The sequence below is a fragment of the Elephantulus edwardii genome, unplaced genomic scaffold, assembly GCF_000299155.1.
Source record: "Elephantulus edwardii isolate Elephantulus edwardi_28Jun2011 unplaced genomic scaffold, EleEdw1.0 scaffold00089, whole genome shotgun sequence".
NCBI lineage: Eukaryota > Metazoa > Chordata > Mammalia > Macroscelidea > Macroscelididae > Elephantulus > Elephantulus edwardii.
This window is the reverse complement of record NW_006399839.1, coordinates 6532117-6556440: the sequence shown is the minus strand read 5'-3', so window position 1 is coordinate 6556440 and position 24324 is coordinate 6532117. Positions and strand designations below refer to the sequence as shown.

The 24324-nt window shown below is 42.9% G+C and overlaps 1 protein-coding gene across 1 annotated transcript in view; it reads left to right on the top strand.

Annotated features, from left to right (window-relative positions):
• SPPL3 (signal peptide peptidase like 3) overlaps nt 1-24324 on the top strand; it is a 168768-nt gene that overhangs the window by 116948 nt on the left and 27496 nt on the right. The window contains exons 2-3 of the mRNA XM_006890438.1: nt 888-965; nt 22793-22881. Coding sequence (XP_006890500.1) covers nt 888-965; nt 22793-22881 — 167 coding nt within the window. The remainder of the gene's footprint in view (nt 1-887; nt 966-22792; nt 22882-24324) is intronic.

Sequence of the window (24324 nt, the reverse complement as noted above, 5' to 3'; positions counted from 1 at the left end):
TCGCACTGTAGATACCTTTTTGTTGGCTGTGCGACTCCTTACCACGAGAGCCACATGTGTGAAGTAGGAGATAAAAGGAGTGCAGTGGGTTTCCAGCTTTGTCACCTGGAGGAACGGCAGTGCCCTTCCCTGAGAGTCAGGCATGAGTCTAGAATGTCTCTGGACTTCCTTGCCTAGAAGCACTGCCTCTAGGCCATGTACGTGGGCTGATGGCCTAGTCCACAGGGAGTTAACGCTGCTAGCCCCAAAGCAATGCCTTCCAGCAGCGGTTCAAATCCATCAGCAGCTCCAAGGGAGAAGTTTGGGTAGTCTCCTCTCTGTGACATTTACAACTTGCTGGAGGGTCAGCTGTGAGTCAGTTTTAAGTTTGTATAGGACTTATGGATGAAGATAATCAATAGACAGTCATAAAAATAGAAACCATTCAGAGGAGAGCTGTTGCAGGTTTTGACTTCAGCATTGAGTAAAACCCGTACAGTGTTATTGCTAATGCAGTGTAAATGGATGATAGGATGATACTTTCAAAATTGCCCAGAATAAGAGGTATAGCATTGCAAAGAGGACTGGGGGGAGGGGGAAGATACTTGTGCATCAATGAATGAATGAAAATCTAACTTCTCTGTAAATGTTTATTTTTTTAATAAAATATTTTTATTTTAATAGAGTGTGAATGCTCTATACATGTTGCATGACATACAGAGATGGGATTCATGGTAAAGTTACAAATTTCCTTTAAGATAAGTTCTTTTTAAATGCTGGCTTATACCGTATAGACAAAAACAAAACCAAGACGTATAGAGACTGAATATAAACCAAGGGATTTATGGACTGTGTTCCATAAGATTTGCTGCAATGTGGTTTAATTCCTTTTCGCTTCTCTCTTTTAGGGCCTATTCCTTGGTGGATTCCAGTCAAGTGTCTACATTTCTGATTTCCATTCTTCTGATAGTCTATGGGAGTTTCAGGTAAGATGCTCTCAGGTTGATTTTAACTGGAGGTGGAAGCATTCTTGCTGTCAACATGTTGGCCCCAAAACTTTTTATTCAGTGATAGGAAATGAGACTGTAACAGAAATTGAGTTAGAATGATCTAATTAAGGTAATTCTGATATTTATTTTCATTCCTCTTCTTCGTTTTGCTTCTGAAAATTTGACATGTGAATGCTCAAAATTCTGGTTCTGAAAATAATAGTTCACACAAGAACATTCATTATCCTTGACATTGATTCTACAGAGGGTTTAAATAGCAAGACTGTTTGGAATATAAAAGTAAATTAGCAAAGGCTTCCTGGAAGATGGTCCTGTGAGCAATTTGCTCTCCGCCCTTCCCAGATCACCAAGGGAAACGTCCAGAAGCTGGTATTCAGTGATATAGAAGGGTTGCAGCAACCATGCAAATGCTTAAAAGTGGTGGCAAATTTTAAAGGGCGGGAGGAAACTTTCTGTCCCCCTCAGTGGCTTGTGCCACTAAGTTCCATGAGATGTTGTGGCAACATGATTTAAGTTTTTTTTAAAAAGAACAATCCCTGGTCTTGTACAACCGCAGCCATGAATTTTAATCTCAGTGAGGGGGCCTTAATAGTGTTATTGTGCTCTTGTTCATTCTTGAGCTTGTCCTAAAGTTGCAGCAGTGGCTTTTAAGTGTGTCAGAGAGGATAAGGATAGGACAGGATTCAGGTCTGTTGTTCAGAGGGTCACCATACATCAGCAACCACAAAGTTCCTTTAAGTCAACACATGTCACCCTTCTGGGAAATTTCTTTCTTTCTTCACTGATGTTGACACAGAGTGAACCATATGAATTTGCTAGTGTTCGGCTTTTTTTTGACCTGATAGAATGGCAGTTAAATATGGTTCATACTAATCTTGGACTGTGACCAAGTGTTCCTTGTGCTGACCTTGGGGGTGCAGTTGAAATCCCCCACCCCCCCAGCAGGCAGCCCTGTGGATAGGAAGGGAAATTTTAAAAGCTCAGCACTACACAGATACTTTCTTCTTTTCGTTAGCCTTACTTGATGGGAACTTAAACAGACGAAAACCTGATTTCCATCAAATTCATCCTGAGTCATATCAACCCGTAGGACAGTAGAACTTCCCCATATAGTCTCCAGCTGTCACTGCTCGGGAAATTGGAGTTGAGAACTGGAAAAGGAAGGAAGCATACAATGTCCAAGTGTCCTGGTTAGATCAAGCCCTCAGCAAACAAAAAGTAAACCTTGGTGTCTTGAATTGTAAAATGGCCTCATCAGGTGAATTCCAAGTGCTAACCTCTTAAATTTTTTTGAAAGAGATGATACAGGGTTGGTGTTATAATTTCATTTGTTATAACTCAACTGTGACACTCTCTAAGACCAGGCTTATTCTTTGAGGGAAGGTTTTTGGCTTTGTTTTTTTCCTACGTGGTTCACTGGTGTGTAAAGGAATCTATCATTGTGGTTTTGATTTTAATCCCCCCATGACTAAGGATGTTTGTCTTTTTAACATGCATGTTGAGTATTTTATTTATCATCTCTGGAGAAGTGTCTGTTCAGATTTCTTGCTCTCTTTTTGAGTTGGATTGTTTATAACAATTCTTTCAGTATTTTCTATCCAAGTTCTGAGTCATATGATGGGAAGATATTTTCTCCCAGACTCTGGCTTGCCTTTCGTTGTAGTAATAATACCATTTGGATCACGAACATTTTTAATTTTTATAAATTCTACTTTACTATTCCTTTTTATTCATGCAACATGCTTTTGCTAAAGAACTCTTTGACTAATCCATAGGCGCAAAGACTTTCTCAGGGAAGTTTCATGGTTTGGATTGTACAGTCCAAATATGTGGCTCATTTTTTGTTAATTTGCTTGTGTGGCACGAGGTTTAAATCTAAATGCATCACTGTGACTGCAGATACTCAATTATCCTGGCACCATTTGTTGAAAAGACATTCGTTTTCACCAGTGGGTTGCCTTGGCACCATTGTGAGAAAGCAGTTGGTCATAAATGCAAGGATTTGTCTCCTTTCTGTTCTTTTGGTCTGTATGTCTCTTCTTATACCAACACTTGACTGTCTTAATTACTGTAAGCATTGAAGTGGGATCTGATTACTTTGAGTCTGGTGCACCTCTATATAAAATTTAGGTTTAACTTGTTAATTTCTTAAAACAACAATAACAAAAAATACCCTGTTGGGATTTGGTAGGTGGTGTTATATTAAATCAGCAGATCAGTTTGGGGAGGATTACCATCTTAATTTAAAATCTTCCAATCTCTGGGCATAAATGTTGTGAGTACGATTCATAGTGCCCCAAGAACAACAGATCTGAACCTTGTCCTGTTCTGAACTATCGTCATCATCAGTTACATACTCGAGCTCGCTGCTGCATTTACTGTGTACTGAACCTCCGTGGACGGCCAGAACAACAACAGATAGGTCTTGAATAAAGAGCAGCCCGAGAGTGCTCCTTGGAGGCAACAATGACAAAGCTTCATCTCACATTGGGCATGTTGCTAGGAGAGACTACTCCTTGGAGAGCGACATCGTGGTTGGTCAGCCAAAAAGAAAGGAGGCCCCTCAACCAAATGGACTCACACAGTGAATTCAGCAGTGGGCTCCAGTATGTTCTTGGGGCGTTGTCTTTTGTCTGTAAGTGGACAGACGTCGTTGTTTTTTTTTTTTAAATTGTTATATACTTTACAAACAGATCTGCAAGGCAGCGGGATTTTAGACACTATGTCAGTTCATCGTTTGGCATCCAAGGTCATTGTTGTGATTGTTTTGTGCTATCTAGTTGCCTGTGACTCCTAGCAACCCTGCGTACAGTAGCTCTGAACTCTGAGCCAGTCTCACCGACTCCAACACACCTAATCCCATTGCCCCAGTTACTGTGTCAATTCATCTCATCCAGGATCTTCCTCTCCTGTGCTATCCCTCCATCCTTCCAAGCATGATGTCCTTCTCCAAGGACTTGTCTCTCCTTCCCACGAGACCAAAGTATGTGAGACAGAATGTTAAAATCCTTACCTCCAAGGAGAAACTTAGTTTCACTCTTTCCAAAACAGACATGTTTGTTCTCTTGCATTCCGTGTTCAGTACTCTTCTCCAGCATCACAACTCAAAGGCCTCAGTTCTTCTTCTGTCATCCTTACTCATTGTCCAGCTCTCTCATGCATAGCTAGTAATTGCAAAGACCATGGCCTGGATCAGGTGCACCTTGGTTTCTAGACTGACATCTTGCTACTATTACAAAATCCATTTTTTTAAAAGGAAATACATGTACATAATTACTCTTTAGCACTATGCAGAGGTCCCTGACTGCTGGTGCCATGAGTGTTGATTGTGGAGTCAGGCAAGCTGAAATTGTTAGCAACCTCAGTCTCTTCTCCATCCATCATGGTGCTGCCAATTTGCCCATTGGTGAGAATCTATCCACATTGAAGACTACAGTCCTTGACCTTTGGCAGCAAACATTTCAGATCTTCATTTTCAGCAAGCAAGGTTGTTGATGTTGTCTTCCTTTGATCTGATGCCACACTCCTCCTCCAGCCTCCCGAGTGATCTGTTCCGCATACAGATGAACCCTGCAGCGTTTCCTTGCTCTGTTCTGATGACTGCCTCCTAGTCCAAATATAGGTTTCACATGAACACAGGGATTCCCATTCTTCTCAAGGTTAACCACAATATGTTGTGTTCACCATAGTCAATGAAGCCCAGATCGAGACCCCTCTGTTACTCTTTTCTTTCTGCCAAGATCCATCTAACATGATGATCTCTCTTTTGCCATGACCTTTTTTAAACCTAGCTTGTATTTTTGTTGTTCTCTGTTGATGTACTGTTCCAGTAATTTTTGGATAATCTTCAGCAGGATTTTGCTTGTGTGTGGTATTAATGATATAGTTCGAGAATTTCCACACTCTTGTCAGATCACCCTTTTTTTGGAGATAGGAATAAAAACATGGATTTCTTCCAGTCAGTTGGCCATGAAGTTAGTTGTCCTCCACATTTCTGGGGTTACAGGACTTTTTCTGTTACTGGAGTAAACTGTTCATCTTAGGAAAACAAAGCTTTCACTCTTTAAGATAAGTGCTTCTGCTGGCCTAGGCCATATTCAGGCTGACTCCCACGTAATTGTTACAGAAAATGTCCATTTGCCTGCATCTTCTGGTTTGTCCCTGAAGTGAGCAGAAGTGCTTCTTTTTATACAGTGTTATGTGGAAGAATGGCTGAACTCCAAGCCTATTCTTAAAGTGATTTTTAAATTCAAGTGGAATAGACTCAAGATCATATTTTGGTTCTTGTGGACTTGTTTTTCATTTTCTTCAGCCTCAGCTTGAACTTGCACATGAGCATTGATGGTCTTCTGCAGTCAGCACCTGGCCTGGTTTTGACTGCTGATACTCAGCTTCTCAAGTCTGTCTGATTCCAATGCGTTTTATCAAGTGAGGTCCATGTGCAAAGTTGCTGTGTGTAGGACTTTTTTTTAAAAAAAAATCATTCAGGGTACAAAATTTGATCATTCAAGGTTCTGGCTTCATTTCTGTCACCAAGTCCATCATTCTTTCTGACTGCTATTCCAACTTTTGTATTTTAGTCACCAGTTATTATTAACGCGTCTTGATTGCATGTTTGGTTACCAATTTTGGACTGCAAAGTTCGGTAAAAAATTTTCATTTCCTCCCCTGTGGCTTTACCTGTTGGTGCACCTGTTTGAATAAATAGCTCCATCAGCAGGTCTTCCTTGTATGCATGGCTAGTATCCTGTCGCTTACAACATTGTACTTCAGCATAGACCTTGGAATTGTCTTTAAAATTATTAATGCAATGCCATTCTTCCTGTTTTTCATTCCCGGCATAGTATACCATGTGCTTGTCTAATTCAGAGGCGCCAATGCCAGTTCATCTCGGCCTAGAATAAATATCAATGTTCATGCAAGAGCTGTGGATATCCTTTAATAGTTGGAACAAGGAATGCACAGAGCATGAAATGTTAGAAAACTAGAAGTTGTGAATAATGAAATGGACCGCATGAACCTAGACATTTTGGGACGTAAACTATTTCTCCATTTATTTACATCTTTAATTTCCCTCAGTCATGCTTTACCAGTGTCTGTGTACAAGACTTACACTTTTTGTTGTTGTTGTTAAATCCATTCTTTCATTTTAATGGGGATTTCCCCCCCCCATTTAATATGATAGCTTTTCTTAAAAATCATATTTGGAGTTTGTTTGGGGTTTTTTCTGTGTAACATAAAAATGATTTTTCTAGATTGAGCTTTGATTCTAATGCTTGCTAGACTGCATTGCAGTGGTATTGTGTATTAATTCATTTGACTTTTCTACATCTCACAACACATGTGTCCACCAAGAAGAAACCATTTGGTGCTTTCTTCCAAATTGGAATTTTTCTGTCTTTCTCATTTGCTTTATTTGTAACAACCTTTATTTTTAAAAAAAATTGCATAGAAGATAGTTTCTGTGTTTGATTATGCAAAGGCGTTTGACTGTGTGGATCACAACAAACTGTGGATGACTCTGAGATGAATGGGAGTCCCAGAACACTTCCTGTTGGACCAGGAGGCAGTCGTCAGAACAGAGCAGGGAAACACTACTTGGTTCAAGATTGGGAAGGGTGTACGCCAGGGATGTGTCCTGTCTCCATACCTTTTCAACGTATTTGCAGAATAGATTATCTGGGAGGCTTGGCTCCATGAAGAGAAGTGTGGCATCAGGATTGGAGGAAGATTCAGCAACAATCTGTGTTATGCAGATGACACAACCCTACTTGTTGAAACTGAAGAGGACCTGAAGTGCTTGGTGCAGAAGATCAAGGACTGTAGCCTTCAATATGGATTGAGGCTCAATATTAAGAAAACAAAGATTCTCACTACTGGGCCAATTGGCGGCATCAGGATAGATGGTGAAGAGATTGAGATTGTCACCAGCCTTAGTTTGCTTGGCTCCACAGTCAACACTCTTGGTGTCAGGAGCCAGGAAATTAAAAGGCATATTGCAGTGGGCAAGTCTGCTGTTAGGGACCTCTCCAAAGTACTGAAGAGCAATGATATCACTCTAGAGACTAAGGTGTGCCTGATAAGGCCCAGGTTTGCAGTCACTTGCTGTGCATCAGAGAGCTGGACAGTGACTAGGGAGGATAGAAGGAGAATTGACGCCTTTGAGCTGTTATGTTGCAGAAGAGTATTGAATATACCATGGACTGCTAAGAAAATGAACAGGTTCATCCTAGAGAGGGTTAAAGCAAGTTGTTCCTTGTGGCAAGGATTCCGAAGCTTTGTCTGACATACTTTGGACATGTTGCAAGGAGGGACTATTCCTTGGAGAAAGGACATCATGCTTGGGAGGGTAGAGGGACAGCGCAGGAGAGGAAGACCCTCTATGAGGTGGATTGATTCGGTGACTGGAGCACTGGTGTTAGGTGTGTTGGAGACAGTGAGATTGGCACAGGAGAGAGCAGGGTTTAGGGCTGCTGTACATAGGATTTCTATGAGTCACAGGAGACTTGACAGCACATAACAACAATGCAAATTTCTAGTTTCTAACAAGTTGCACTGTTAACCAGAAAACCACATCTCTCTGGTGGTTTGGATCCACCAGTCACTGTTTGCGAGAAAAACGGGCAGTCCACCCCATGGAGGGTCAGCAATGAGGTGGTTCTGACCAGACAGTAGGGTCCTCCGCGACTCTGCCAGTGGTATTGAATAAAAGTGACAGACACAGACATCTTTACCTTGTTCCCCAACCTAAGCGGTGGCATATACAGATGTGAAGATTTGTAATTCGTAATTTTTCATTAATCCAGACATACTTCTAGAAAAAGCAGCCCAACCGCAGTATGACTTGTTTCTTAACCTGAGGGGAGATTTCCTTTCTCTTTGACTTTGTTAGTCCTTTTTTCCAGTTCCTTAAAGTGAATCCCAAGTTAATGATTTTTGAGACCTTTTCAGCCAGCCATCTAAAGCTGCACATTTACCTCTCTGCCAAGCTAGCCACATTCCACACATTTCGTATTGCTGTGTTTTCATTTTTATTAGGTTGAGGATGTTTCCTAACTTCTCTGGTGATTTCTTCTTTGACCCGTGGATTCTTCACAAGGTTTAGCTGGCTTTGCTACTATTTTTGGAATATCTGATTCCTTTCCATGCTTGCAAGGAATTTCAGCAGCCTAATTCCATTCTGTTGAGGTCAAAGAACATACTTCTTCTGATTCCAGACCTTTTCAATTTATTGAGATTTGTTTTATTTTCTTGCAGAAGTTTTATGTGGGGTTGAGGGGGAAAAAGATGTGTATTATCACTGGTGTAATTCTGGGATGAGGTGGGGTGGGTTTGTGAGGCTCTCACAAAGTACTTTTTGGGGTACAGAATTTAAGAGGCTGCTCAAAAAAGTCCCAAGACCAAGGTAGGTTTAGCACAACAAATCCTTCATGTTATTGTTGATTTCCCATCAAGTGCACAACTCATAGGGACCCTATGAACAAAAAACCCCTGAAGCCTTTCTATAACTATCATGAATCAGCAGAAATTGGCATTTAAAATAAAGACAGGGTCAGCCTTGCTAATTTTTCCTTTGGCCTCAGACTTTATATAGTGCAGTGAGGCATGGTTTCTGATTTTACTTTACTAAGATAAAATTGTTTTTCTAGAATGTGTCTTGGGATCCATTGAGATTCTTTGACAGTCACGTTGGTTTTTTTGTCAAGTCTTATTTAGAGAATCTCCGGGATTGTTCACCAAATCTTGCTGCCTCTCTTACTGATGTTACCCCATGGGTCTCTCAGGTTCTCTTTTCCTTCATTCTTTTTACCTCTCTGTTTTGTAAAGTGAGTAAATCCTGTTGATATATGTGAGGTTCACCAGTTCATTTTGTGTGTGTGTGTACCGTCAAATCGAATCTGACTGGTATGGAAGGAGATTGTCCCTCGTTCTCTACATCTCCTGCCAAGCCATTAACTACAGAGTTGTTTGGTTCTTTTTCTAATTTGTGTCTCTTGAGAGTCTCTGCTGAGTTCATTGTCATCACATTTTCCTTTAGACCTTTAAACACAGTTACATTTAGTTCTTTGACCATAAGTTATAATAATCACCACTTGGAAGTCTTTTTTGAGTTCAGTGTCTGGGGTCACTCGGAGGCCATCTCTCTTGATGACTGCTTTTCCAAAATATGCTTTCTTCTTTGAAGTTGCAATTTTGAATGAAAGTTTATAAAGTAATTGGTTTTTCATCTCTCATTCATATTTTGTTATCTCTCTCCCCTCCTTTTCTTTCCAATTTGTGGGAAAAAAACCAAATGGGAATTTTCAGTAATATATTTTGGAAACTCTTAGTATCATTTGCTTTTTGGAGCCTTAACCTGGACTGAATCTGTGGGATGGGTCCCTGAGCTGTGTGGTTGCTCATATGTTTGTACTCGCTCCTCCTGTTTAACTTTTAGGCCTGGCTTCCTAGAGACCGTCCCTGTGTCTACAGAACTTGCAGCCAGCCAGTGATTGGTAAGAGGGTGGAGTTAAACAGTGTGGCTCTACACCTACCATTCAGTACGGTTTGCATATCCATAATTCAGGCAAGTCCTCACTGCTGCCAAGCATTTCTTTTCCAGTAGGTTCTCACTCAGGGAGCTAAGAAGCTGTGCTGCATTCCCAAGGGCACGCAGTTCGAATCCCATCAGCTGCTCTGCAGGAGGCTGGGCAATCTCCTCTTGTCCTCTTTTTCAGTGGACGTTGACTGGCACAAACATGCTGTCCTCGAGGGCCTGGCCTGTGCCGACAGCATGCCCACCATGTGTGAGCTGAAGGCTCCTCGGCCTCCCTTCCGAGGAGCGCTCTGACAGTTCTTGGTTCCCTTTGCAGTCCATGGCAGAGTCTAGATCCAGAGCTTGGAAATAGTGGTGCTTCGTAATGTCTACTTTTATTACTGTTTTGACTCTTTTAAGCAAACTTGTCGTTTCGTTCAATCCTTTGAATGCATTTGACTGTGTTTTAGTCCGTGTCTGGTAACGCAAACATCTCTAGTTGTAGGTGATGCCAGCACCTTCTGTAGTTCTGTCCCTGCTGGGTTCTTCTTTTAAATAATGTCTTCTTGTCAGGCATGGTTATGAGGGGGAAATATACCTGTTTCTGGTCATTGTCTAGGTTGTGGGCACATTAATTGCATTGCAGGTTGGCTTTGTGTTTCCTGCTCATCCTAGCACCTGGAGTTTTGTCTCACTGCTCCCATTCAGAAAGCCTGGGGAGTTGACCAGGGCACCTCCTCCTTTGAGCCCCTGAGTTGTTCTGTCCTCATTGTAAAGAGTACTGGCATGTCAGCCACCTGTCTTCTGTTTTAATTGCCAGTTGTCTCAAGGTCCAGAAAATACCTGAACCTCTCTGCTGGCCTTACCCTGCTGGAATCAGTCTTTCTTCTGCCAGCTTTCCTAGTTGTCTCAGTGGGAGGCTTGGTCAGAAACGTCCAGTGAATCCTTTCAGCAGAGAGTCAAGAGCAGTGTGGAAAGTAAGGTGGGTTAGGAAACATGGTGGAATAGGGAGACCACAGCTCCAGGACAGACAGTACCTGATGATGGCTTTTACCAGGCTAAGAGTTGATGGAGGGAGAAAGGAATAGGTTTAAGGTGAGATTTGCTGAAGTGAGAGAGAGAGGAGTCCAGGATGGCTCCGAGGTCTGTGAGCTCAACAACTGGCCACGATAATGTTACTTTTGAAGATGGAGAGCTCTGCAGAGAGCCGCCTTTTTCATGGGAAATTGTGATAGTTAGGCAAGTATAATTTCACAAGAGAGTGACGCTTGTAATAGTCACTCTAGAAGTTGTGGTGCCACGTGTTAACAGAAAGGCCAGCACTGTGAACCCACCTACCTTGGATCCACTTGTCATCAGCGGTGATGTCATTTGAATGTCCTCTTTTATGAAATATGTATGTAGGAGCTTTAATCCTTTTTGAGTTTGTTTTTTGGTGTATGATATGAGGTATGGATCCTGTTTCTAGAAATCCATATTTCCCAGGACTGTGTGTTGATATTTCTTAATAGACTTAAGACTCTTGTAAAAACATTATTTGACCATAGACAAACATCTTTCTATATTCTCAGTTACACCAGTAGTCAGCTATTTTGATTAGTGTAGCTATATAATACATTTTATAATCAGAAAGTGTGAATTTTCCTACTTTTGGTTCCAGTCTTATTCAGGGGCTCTTACCTTTCCTTATGAAATTAAGGATTGATTTTGTGTTTTATAAAGAAGACTGTTGACATCTTGATCCAGGATTATGTGAGTGTGTAGATTGTTTTGGATAGTGTTGACAATCGATGGCCACCAGAGAATTTCAGAGATGCCCAGAGTCTTCAGCCATGAGAGAAGTAGAATCAAAACCACAACAAGATAACCCTTTTTAAAAAAACCAGCACAACCATTTACTTCCACTGTGGCTCAGGCTGCCAGTGCATGTTATCCAAGCTGTGATCTTTTCATTGCTTCACTTCACATTGCATGTGAAAGCTGGACAGTGGATAAGGAAGACCAAAAAGGAGTTGATTCCTCTGGATTGTGGTGTTGCTCTAAGCCCAAGGCCAGTGGTTTTGAGACCATCAACTGCTCCATAAGACAAAGGCTCGGCTTCCATAAAGATCACAGCCTTGGAAACTGGAGCAGCTCTGCTCCGTCTTGTAAAATTGCTTTGAGTCACAGTTGATTCAGCCGCAGTCAGTTTGGGGGTTTTTTTATGTGTCACATACAGTTCTAAACACCTTTTACAAATAAGGAAACTGAGGGTGGACATCTTAAGGGGCTAGTCCAGATAAGAAGGGCGGTACTACTCAGCTTCGAGATAATTACAGCAGTGCAGTCCTTCAGCTCTGAAGGAAAGACATCAGTTGGACAATAAAGTCAGAAGAAATGAGGAGATTTCTAACTTTTCTGGAAAACTCCTATTTGAAGAGGGAGGATTGTTTTTAAAATTGGTATAAACATACAGTTCCCTCCTCCAATATAAGTGACATAAATGTTATGTGCTATCAGTCACCCATGACTCATAGCAGCCCTATCCTGAGCCAGTGGTATCTCCAACAAACCTAATCCTATTTCTCAAATCAGTCCATCTAATTCATGGTCTCCTCCTCCAAGAACTGGTCCCTCCTGGCCGTGTGCCCAAAGTTTGTGAGACGAAGCCTCAAAATCCTTGTCTCTAGAGAACAGCCTTGTTTCACCCTACGACAGACCAAAGAAACAAAAAATCACTCCTCCTCGGTAAATCTTTTGCCCTCATCAGTTGTTCTCATACCTAGTGGTGCATAAAAGTTACAGTGCATAAAAATCTCATAAGGGAGATTGATTGATTCAGAACCTCACTCAGCACACTCTGTAAATGCTGGCCTGATTTTATAAGTTATTCTTAATTGTCTTTATCACTTGAGGGAGCCCTTTGTAGTTCCCCATCATTCCCCATTTTCAGGGGTCCATCCATTCATAGCCGTGGAATCAGAACCAACTCATAACTAATCTTTCAGAGACTGGGAGGAGATAGCCCATCTTTTTCCTGTGGAGCAGCTGTTGGATTTGAACTGTCTATCTTAGGGTTGGCAGCATAGCTCCTTACCCAGTAGGCCACGAGAGCCCCAAGCTATCAGAGGTATGCAAATCAAAACAACTTGATACCCACCTCATTCCAGCAAAAAAGACATTAACAAATGCTGGCTATGATATGGAGAGATTGAAACTCTTGTTCCATGTGTAAAATGGTGCAGCCACTGTGGAAAGCAGTATGACACTTCCTTAGAAAGTTGAAAACAGGAAAACCATTTGATCAAGCACTCCTACTACTGGGTATATAGCCTAAAGAAGTAAGATAGAGGACAGTTATGTCCACACCCATGTTTATTGCAGCTCTGTTTCTGTCCAGAAGCAAACAAAACTAGAAGAATGTCTGTTTTCTTGACTATGCAAAGGCATTTGCCTCTGTGGATCATAATAAGTTGTGGCTAACATTGAGAAGAATAGGAAGCCAAGAACACATAATTGTGCTCATGCAGAACCTCTGCTTAGACCAAAAGGCTGTGGTATAAACCGAGCCAAGAGTACCCTGCATGGTTTAAAACTAAGAAAGGTGTGTATCAGGGCTGTGTCTGTCGCTGTGCATGTTCAGGCTGTATGCTGAGCAGATCACTCAAGAAGCTGGATTCTCTGTAGAAGAATGTGGCCTCAGGATCATAGGTATACTGTCCGACAACCTAGGCTATGCGCATGACAGCTTGAAGCATGTGCTGCAGGAGATCAAAGGCTTTCCGCATGGGTTACATCTCTACAGCAGGAAGACAAAAAGCTTCACCATGGGGCTGATAGGCAACATGTCATGATAGATGGAGAAAGGATTGTGGGTCCAAGTAAGACAAAGTCATTGATCATTTCAGTCAACGCCTTTGGTACCAGCAGTCAAGAGATCAAAAGACAGAGCCTTGAGAAACTGTGCTGTCAAGGACCTCTCCAAAGGACCTAGGAGCAATGATGTCACTGTAAAGATTAACGTGCGCCTGATTCAGGTAATGGTCTTTTCCATCATTTGCTATGCATTTGAAAACTAGACAGTAAACAAGGAGGACCAATGTAAAGAAGAAGAACCAATGCCTTTGAGCTGTGGTGGTGGAGAATAGTGCTGAATATCCCATGGAGGGCCAAAAGAACAAACTGGTATGAACTGGGAAAGGCGCAGCTAGAGTACTCCTTAGAGGCAAGGATGGCAAAGCTTTGTCTCACATACTTTGGGCGTGTTGTTAGGAGAGGGTATTCCTTAGGAAAAGAACATCGTGTTTGGAAAGACAGAGAGGAAGGCCCTCAAGATGGACTGACACTGTGACTGCAGCACTGGTCTCAAGCTCTGTTATTTAGCTGTGAACTAGTGGGTCAAGGTGGCAGAAAGGAAATGGAATTTATTCATGGAGGAAATGCTGTGTTCTATACTTAATACACAATATGTGTGGTTACCGTTATATATTTAACCAGTTTTATCACCTCTAACGTATTTAAATTTATAAAATAGTTATTGTCTGTTTTGGAGGCCTGAAGCCAGTCCACCTGTGAATACACTGAATATTGGAGGAGAGAGAGAATCCAATTGGAACGCTCCCCTCTCATTGTGCCTGCTTTTAATGTTAGGAAGACCCACTATCATAGCACTCATAGTAAAACTTGACAGTCGTTAGTTCCAGTTATTAAAAAAGGCCTAAAAATGTATACTATAAGGAGCGACACTCTTAGTCTTTATTCACCTTAACTCACTGCAGTCAAATCACAACTCACAGCTGACCCTCTAGCAGGTTTTCAGAGGCTGTAAATCACACCGGAGGAGACTGCCTATCTTTCCCCCACAGAGCAGCTGGTGGATTAGAACCCTCTGCCAACTTCTTACCCAGTAGGGTCACCAAGGCTCCTTTACTATTTTTTTTTCTTTCTTTCTTGTTGTGAATCGAATCCGACTGGCACCAGAGGAGACTTCCCCTTCCTTCTCCAGCAGAGCATCGGGTGGATTCAAACTCTGCGTGCTCCTTTACTATTTATTACTGTTGTAACCAACTCATAGCTGACCCTCCGGTAGATTTTTAGAGGCTGTAAATCACAAGAGAGGAGACTGCCTATTTTTTTACATTTTCTGTGTGTACTGTCAAATCTGACAGGTACAGGAGGACACTGCCCCTCCTTCTCCAGCAGAGCATCTGGTGGATTCGAACCACGTACCTCAGGAATTGCAGTGCATCTTCTTGCCACTAGGTCACCAGAGCTCCCTGAGACTGCCTTCCCTCACCCCGGTTGGGTAGCTGGTGAATTCGAACCCCCCTCAGGTTGTCACTAGGCCACCAGAGCTCCCCTGCATTTACTAGTAGTCTACAAATACCACAAAGACTGTTTTACAGTGTCCTTATCCTTAGATTTAAAGAAAGAAAAACCATGAACACAGACATTTAGGAAAATTGTCGATCTTGAGATCACCAGACCCTTCATCCCAAGGACGGACCCTCTGGAAAGAAGACAGTGGCCAGATTTGCAGCCTTTCATCATAAGAGTAAGTGTTGAGTGAGTTACGGAGCCTTTGATATGAGAACTCTGCATTGCAGTGGAGGGGGCTGCCCTCTCCATCTCAGGCACCACAGGAGGGTAGTCTCCCCTCTGGGCATTACAGCCTCAGAAAGCAGAGCGTCATCTCAGAGTGAGGGCTGGTTCAGTGGCAGTGAGGATTTTTGAGGTTTTCATGTACGTTGGTGGCACTGCCCCAGAATTGAGTACTGCATTGTACAGAGCAGAAAGGGGTGGTCCAGATGTCTGGCTTCCCGCTGAACTGTGTGGCCCCTGGTTGTATTTTAAGATACTTAGAGAAGTGCTGTGAGTGTAGGGAGGATTGGCCATCCACTCCCAAAATAACACGCCTCAGAAAACCCCATGTGTAATAGACTAGCAGATAGGGCGCCAGCGGCAGAACCTTCTTACTGTGAGTCACAGTGGAGGAGGAACAGTTGTAAACAGACATTACTGATTGGAAAGAAATGGGATTAGGTGTGTCGGAGACAATGAGACTGGCTCAGGATACGGCAGGGTTCAGAGCTAATGTACGTAGGGTCGCTGTGAGTCACAGGCGACTCGGTTGACACATCCTAACAACAGAAGTGTAGAAGAGGCCTAGTAACACAGTGGTTAAAGCACTCAACTGCCACCTGAGAAGTCAGTGGTTTGAACCCTCAAGCCACTCTATAGGAGGAGATAAAACAGTCGGTTTCCGTAGAGGTGTACCGTCTCGGAAACCCTATGAGGTCTGTCTACAGACCCCTTCAGTCAGAATCAGCTCAGTGGCAGTAAGTCTGGAGACACGCATGGTAAGTCAGCTGGTCGCTCATGTTGATCTTTTCATAAACATCGGGAGCAGCACACCCTGTCCATGCCCTGTGTCTACAGTCCCCTCAGAGCCTGACCAGGTCTAAGTACCAGCCAGGTTTCACTTTATCCTGCGAAAGCCATACAGATTCCCAAAGGGAGGCCTAGGATTCTCCTCAAGAAATCATTTTAATCCAGTCTGGTATATAAAGAAACAAGTAACTAACTTCCTAAAGTTCTCTTTGTTACAACTGAATACATTTTTGCCTGAAAAAAAATTTAGCATGAAAAAATATAGATGGAAAAAAAAAATATATAGATGCCTCAGTGAAGAGAAAATCTTCCTAAACTTCCCAGAACATTAAGCTGATTTTTTTTTACAATAGTGATAGATAGCAGAGTGACCAGAGAAGCAGAATGGCATTTTCTTTATAATTAAATTACAGGCTGTTGATCACGTGTCATTCTTTTTGACACTGATTACCTGGCTGAGTCCATTGTCCTTTGGGCCTCATCTGATTGGAAGTAAAACGGTATCATCTGTGTACAGAATGCTGCTTGTGTGAATATTTCTGTGTAATAAAGCAGCGTATATTAAATTCATCCAAAAATGGTGTCAGGTGGTGTGAATTCAGAGAGAAATGCTACGTAGCTGTTTAAAAGGGGGAGGGAGAATGACACAGACCAATTTGAAAAGATGTCTTTGACATACTATTGAATTAAGCAAAGAACAGTTTTTCAAGTGGCACATATGTTAATCTTCATTTTTGGAAAAGGTAAATACATTCAGTCTATACTGTCTATCTGGAAATAGGGATTGTGCAAACCTGTTACCTTGTTCTGTTCTCTACAGGTTGAGTTTGAAGCAGTTTTTCTCTGATGGCAGTATTAAGTGTGTTTTGTTTTTCATAAGGGGCTGTAATACCGGCGAGGCAGGCAGCTGAGCATGAGTCTTGGCTTTCTTTCTGACCGTGGACAGTAAGAGACCATCATGAGGAGGGGACTGCAGTTCATTTTCTCATACATGAAATCACTGAGGTTGGAACTGGCTCGGCAGCGCCTCATAACAGGTGGCGTTGTCTAGGGCCTCACCGAGCCGAGCACTCACATAGCGACCCTCAGAACAATGGATCTGAGCCCTGGTCCATCCTCATCATCTCTTGACATACTTGAGCCCAATGCATTAATCCTTCTTATTGAGGGTCTTCCTCTCCTGCTGACCCTGCCTTTCCAAGCATGATGTCCCTCTCCAAGGAACAGCCCCTCCTAGCAACATTCCTAAAGTCTGTGAGGCAAAGCCTCGTCATCGTTGCCTTTAAGGAGCACTCTGGCTGCACTTTCTCTGAGACGTCCTCGTTTTGTTCTTTTGGCAGTCCATGGTAGGACAGTCTTGTAATTTACTGTCAAAACAAAGATACTTGAGTGGTTTTGAAGAGTACTTTTAATCTCAGCAGGACACCAGGCATTAGCTGGACTACCTGTCACCTACTCATAAAATTAGTCTATGAATGAAATGAAATTTTGCCTGAAAGCAGCTGCTGGAGAGAGCTCGGTAAGAGTTAACCATTACTGTAACAGGCTCTCTGATGGGATAGTAATTTTTAAAAATTGAACTACTAACCGTACTAATCGTAGACGATTCTGAAGCTTCATCTGACATACTTCGGGCATGTTGCAAGGAGGGACTGGTCCTCAGAGAGGGACATCATGTTTGGGAGAGTGGAGGGGCGGCGAAGGAGAGGAAGACCCTCGATGAGACGGATCGATTCTGTGAGTGGAGTGGTGGGAATGAATGTGTTTGAGACAGCGAGGTTGGCACAGGATAGAGCGGCGTTTAGGGCTCTTGTACATAGGGTTGCTATGAGTCGCAAACGACTCAATGGCACATAACAACAACAGCCGTACCCACCAGCCGCTCCGTGGGAGAAGCTCTTTGGTTAGTTGTACTCTGCCTTAAAGGGAGCAGGAAGCAGCTCGACAGCAGTGGGTCTCTTAGAAAGCCCCCTCATCTGTCCGGATTATTGCAGGCAGTATCTGGATGTGCATTCTGTGAGCACATCAGTAATTGGACATTTGTTCAGCCCCTCCTTCATCTAAAAAACACAAACAAAAAACCCCAAACCATTGCATTCAGGTTAGTCCCAACTCACAGCAACCCTTCATGTGGTTCATAGGTGCCGTCGAGTCAAGGACAGTTCATAGCGACACAGTGCAGATGACAGTTACTGAACCCCACCCAGTCACAGTGGCCTGGCACCTGCCAACCCCGGCCTGCCGAATTTGTTCCTGAAAACTCAGAAGACAGCTGTCTTTTCTGTTTGGACAAGCACCTGGAGTACTACAACCTCGTTTAACTAGTGTTTTGTGTAGTTAGCACCTCATGGTCTAATGATCCGACAAGAGCTGATTTTAACCAGGCGTCTTTGAGCCAATGAGAACTTCTTTCTCTCTTCCCTCTGTCAAACCTATTAGTCTATCTAAAATTTTCTTATCAAATTAGGTTCAAAGAAAACTGAACAGCTATTTGAAAAGAAGAAATCCTCTCCTTGGAATAACTGGGACAGTATTTTTTTTTCCACATCAGACAGGTCATGTGCCAACATCATAACAGGGTTTAAGGGAGGCACATGTCATATAAAAGCATGAATACCCAGCCATCACGCTTACAAACCAAAAAAGGATCAGGAACAGAGTTTTAAATAGTTCTCAGCAAATCACAAATGGAAATGAGTACAAGAGAGATTGTCCATCTTTCTCCCTCAGCCTTACAGCTGGTTAAAAAACTATCCCTGGGAGAGACCAGCCCTCAGCAAAGGCGGTGTCGTCTGCATCCTGCTGGCTGTTCAGGAATTTTCCCATTGCTGATGCTGCGTTTTTCGTATAGTCCAGCTTCTGAGATTATTTGCTCAATATATAGATTGAACAAGTCTTTGAAAGGACACAGATCTGAGACAGGTATACCTTTACTGCCTTTAGACGGTATCATATCCTCTTGGTTCGGTTCAGAAAACTACTTCTTGGGTCTTTGTCCAAGTTCTGCATGGTCACAGTTAAGAGTTCTAGGATTCCTGTTCTGTAATCTGTTAGGATCCACACAGTTGAATGCCTTTGAATAGTCAATAAAATAACAGATACACATTTTTCTCTGCTTTTTTAGCCAAAATCCATCTGGAAACAATAGTGATAAGCCTTGTTTCTTTCTTTTTTTTTTAAAGAGAATGAAGCCTTTATTTCCTTGTTTCACACAAAGCTGGCAGAGTAGGTGGCTTAAGCCTTGTTTCGTAATCCTGTTCTGACTGTAGCCTGACTTTTCTGGTTTCAGCTTGAATCTCTTGTCAATTACCTGTTGATGTCCTGCTGCAACCATTGCGTGATTCTATCATGTTAATGATAATTGTTCAGTAATTTGCACATTAGGTTGAATCACCTTGTTCTGGAATCGGCACAAATACTCATTTCTTCCAGTTGGTTTGCTAGGGAGCTGCCTTCCAGATTCCTTGGCATAGACAGATGGCTCTTACAGAGCTGCATCAACTTGTTGAAGTCTCTCACTTGGTATTCGGCCAGTTCCTGCAGCCTTGTGTTTTTCAGTGAAGCTTTCACTTCTTCCTGTAATGCTACTGGCTCTTGATTGTATGCTACCTCCTGAAGAGCTTTAACCGGAACCAATTCTTTATAGGATCTTTTGATGCTTCCTATGCTATGTTCTATACTTTGGGCATGTTGCAAAGAGGTCCTTGGAGAGGGGCATCATGCTTGGAAGGGTGGAGGGACAGCGCAGGAGAGGAAGACCCTCGAGGAGATGGATTGACTCAGTGACACTGGGGTGATGCGGGTAGATGTGCCCAGGACAGAGCAGGGTTCAGAGCTGTTGTGCAGAGGCTCACTGTGAGTAGCTGGCAACTCAACAGCACATAACAACAACAAGCAATGCTTTATTTTGCCTCCAGTTTTGTATCTTAAGGTTTTACTTTTTCCTTAAATTCTTTCAGCTTGAGAATTGCTGTTTTCCTCCCTTTTGGTTTTTGTTCACTTTATTGTCTTTTACTTGATCCTCCTATAGCTGCTCTTGACATCATCTTTTCTGCTTTTACTTTATTTCTCCTGTTCACTGAATATTCAGGAGGGATCTTAAGAGTTTCTTCTAACATCTGCTTCCTTCCCCATCTCTTTAATGACCTTTTGCTTTCTTCATGTAGGATGTCATTCAGCAGTGGATCTGCTCTTCAGTCATTAGTGTTTCATGTATCATAGCTGTTCTTGAGATGGTCTCAATGCAGATGGGATATAGTCAAGGTCATGAGTCTCATGAACTTGTTTTCATTTTCTTCAACTTGAATTTGCACATGAACAAATAATGATCTATTGGCCCTGGCCTTGTTGGTGATACTGATGATCTCCATCTCTTCCCAGAGATGTGATCAACCTGATTCCTTTATATTCCATCTGCCAAGACCCACAAATCTGTAGTCATTGTTGATAATGTTGTGTACTGAATCAGAACCAACCCATAGCTGATCATCCCCCTCTCATGGAACCACATGCCTTCAGGATTGCAGCTCAGCTTCTTACCACCAGAGCTCCCTTGTGCAAAATTCTACCATGTGATTGCCAGAGTTGTGTCTGTCACCAAGGTCACATTTTTCAATTACCAATATGTCCTTACTTCTAACTTCTGCATCCAGTTTTGAAATCGGGTAAATATAGCCTCTGGAAGCCTATTGGAAAGTTATAAGTCAGTTCCAACTCAATAGCAATTAATTGTGCATTTTTATGTGCCTGGGAAAACTGGACATTGAATAGGAAGATCTTAGAATCTTGGATATACCATGGACTGCCAGAATAATGAACAAATCTATCTTGGAAGAAATGCGACAAAGAGTCAGTGAGAAATAGGAAGGACCTTCAACAAGACAGATTAGCACAAGGCCTTCAAGAGTGGGCTCACAAACAGCTGTGAAGAGGCATGTAGTTCGAGTCCACCAGCTGCTCCACAGAAGAAAGGTGGGCACTCTCTTCCCGTGCAGTTTACTGCCTCTGAAAACCTTCTGGAGGTTCAGCTCTGGGTTGGTCCCAGCTTGGTGGATCTAGGAAACCATTGTCACAGCCAAACCCGTAAGGATTTATGCCTGTGTTTTCTACTTTAAAAGTTTGGTTTTGTTGCGTGTTTTCTTTAATTTTTTTAATTTTATTTATTTGTGTGTGTGTGTGTGTGTACCGTCAAATCGGATCTGACTGGTACAGGAAATAGTCCCTCCTTCTCCAGCAGAGCATCTGGTGGATTCGAATCACATACCTCTGGGATTGCAATGCAGCTTTTTGCCACTAGGCCACCAGAGCTCGCTTAAAAAAAGTTTGGCTTTTAAATTACTTAAATGAAAAATGAGATAGAAGATTCAGTTCCTTCGTCATGGTCATAAATTGAATTATGACCCTACCACCCCACCATGTACATGTACGGAATGGCACAGTGCGGGAGCTGTGTAATGATCCTTCATGATCTAATAAACCAAATAGTTCCAAGAGGATTAAGGGTGGAATGGCACAGTTCTTAATTCCCTCATGGTAAGGGATGTTTCTCCAGTGTATAATCTGTAAAATAAGAGGGGAGAAAGCACGCCCAGACTGTTGGGGGCCTTCAGCACCATCCAGAACTAGTAGCCACAAGTAAGTAGAGTGGAGTTCGTCCGCTTGGACCCTGCCCATGAGCTGGGGGAGCCCCTTGACACCAGGAAGGCCCTCTAAGGGGCAGCTGGCTTGCAGATGCTAAGGAGTGAGAACTTCTCCAGAGACGGCCTCACATCCACCCTGCACCCTAAGTGCACTTCTAGTCACCTAAACCATTGAGAATCATTTTCCTTTTGTTAATTAAAGCCACCCACATGTGGTTTCCCTGCTATAGCAACGCTGGGTCTTTCGGACGTCGCCCTAGCCACACGTCCAGTCACCAGGCTCCCAGAGTGGTCGGTACACACATGGGACCTTTCCATCATCACGGAAACGTCTTTAGGGCACACACACCCCTTTAAAGCAACTTCTCAGGAGAATATGGTTGAGGGGTTAAAACGGAGTTTACAGAGTGGATAAGCTCACACTCACTTGTTCGATAATCAAAAAATCGTAAATCAAGACAAAGGGAGATACCATTTTTAGTTCTTCCCCACTCAGAAGCCCTCGGTGTTGACTCAGAAGTCAGGAAACCTGTCTGAAATGTCAGGCCCCAACCTGCGCATTTCGTGCTGGTGTTCCTATTGCACATGGGTGTTAATGTCATAGGGGAGCTCTGGTGGCATCTCTCTGGTGGTTCGAATCCGCCAGCGGCTCCTTGAGAAGATGAGGCAGACTCCTCCCAGTCAGGTCACAGCCTCTGGAAGCCCGCTGGAGGGTCAGCTGTGAGTGGTCTATCACTCCACAGTAAAATCCTTCCGAGCCTGTGTTCCTCACTGTGTCCGTTCCCTCCCCACTGCCTAGACCAGCCCCTGCCTGGAGCAGAAGCTCGTCTTGCTGCTGCTGAATCCAAGTTGGCAAGGATTGTTTTCCTACCAAACAAGGACTCTCAGGCGTTGCTAAGAGAGAATCGGAACAACCTTTTTGGCAGATGATGTATAGAATGTAAGAGTCTCAAGACTGTGCTGGCCCTCTGGCCCAGCAATTCGCCTTCTAGGTATTTATCCTAAGGAAGTCGTTAAGGCTGTGCACAGAGATACAGCTGGGAGAGTCACCATAACGGGGTGCCTGTCTGCAGTCAGGAAAACGCTCCAGCTGACAACTGGAAGCCGTGTAGAGGGGTTTGGCCTTGTCTTTAAACGTGGTAGTAAGAACCGTGTCACAGAAGCTGCTCAGCAGTGTTCTTCCCACTTTCCTAAGCATTGTAAAATGGTCTCTCATTACTGACTTGTCTTACCTGCTTCTTCCTAAAGCAGAACTAAAACGTAGACATTTCTTTCCACAGGTCCCTTAATATGGATTTTGAAAACCAAGACAAGGAGAAAGACAGCAGCAGTTCCTCCGGGTCTTTTAATGGCAACAGCACCAATAATAGTAAGACAGTTCACTTTATAACTCACACATTGCTGTCTATCTTGGATTCTTTATCTGCCCTCGTTAATAATGTATTGGGTTCAAGGAATCATTTTCTAAAACATAGAAAGGATAAACTAGTTTCTGTTAGCTTATGACTCTATTAAATATTTCAGTGGGTTTGATAGTTTCGTTAAGTGTTGATAACCATTCCACTCCGTGACTTAAAAGTAGCTCTAAAAAGAAATAGTAAGATTGATTCTCCTGGTACTTAAGACCGTAAGGAATATGTGCTTTACAAGTATGTTATGGGGCAAGATATTTAGTAGCATCATTGATAAAGGCCACAGAGTACAACTGCAGCTCCCATAAACCAGTGAACGGATATAGTACTGTGTACAGTAGAACAATAAGCAGTTCTGGGACCTGCCACAGCGTGGATAGGCCTCAGAACAGGCTGCTAAGTGAAGGTTAATCATTAGAATTGATTCAACAGTATTGGATCATGGAAGTCACAGAGAAGCCACACCCAAGAAAGGGCCCACACCGAAAGGTTCCGTTTATTAGAAACTTATCAGAAATGGTGATTGTCTGGGGCCAGGAGTGAGAAGGAGCATTAACTGTAAAGGGACCTGAACGATTTTACTTGGTTACTGAAAATATTTCACTTTAAAGAAAACAAAACTCTTAATCTGGAGAGGTCAAATGGGTTCACTTTATGGTATGTAAATTACACTTGTTGGTAGAAATTTTGGTCTAGGCAATTGAAGGAAATGGCCTTAACAGCAACTTTTGGTTTTTCATTTTTAATCAGATAGTTAAAAAAAAATTATCAGTGCTGCTTATTGTGGAATGAGAAATGACTTCGAAATGGGGACCTAATTTGACAATATTCAGAAGTGGGTGCCGTGGTGGCCTCATGGGCGGGAAGTGGCCTTGCTCACCCAGAGATGGCATGTCGCTTCCCTGGTGGATTGGATCCTCCAGCAACTCCATGTGAGACAGGCGGTTCACAGCCTTACCTGTGGGTCAGTGCTGACTTCACCGCAGTGACCTGAGGGCTTGGCTTTTTAAATTCTTTTGAAAGATTACAGAAGTACAAGAGCTCTTTCCCATCGTGTCAGGTAGGCAGCCTGGCCAAAATGCCTTCCAAGGTATAAGTAAAGACAGATGGACAATATCCCTCCTGTACCTGGAGTAAGTTCACTTTTTCTCACTGAGCCTCACCGTTCATCCTGCTGAATGAGCAGATCAGTGGATGACAGTAAGCTTTGCAGATCATTCCGACATCCATGGAGAGAGAGAGAGGGGAATCGGTGTGAACAGTACAGAGCCAAGTCAGTACAGGTGGATTGTTGGCGAGGAAGCCTCTCCTCTCCAGCCAGTGAGATCGTAGGAATGTAGGCACAGAGAACAGGACTGGGTGAAGTCACCAGCCAAGTAATGAGGAAATCCTGGGGCTCT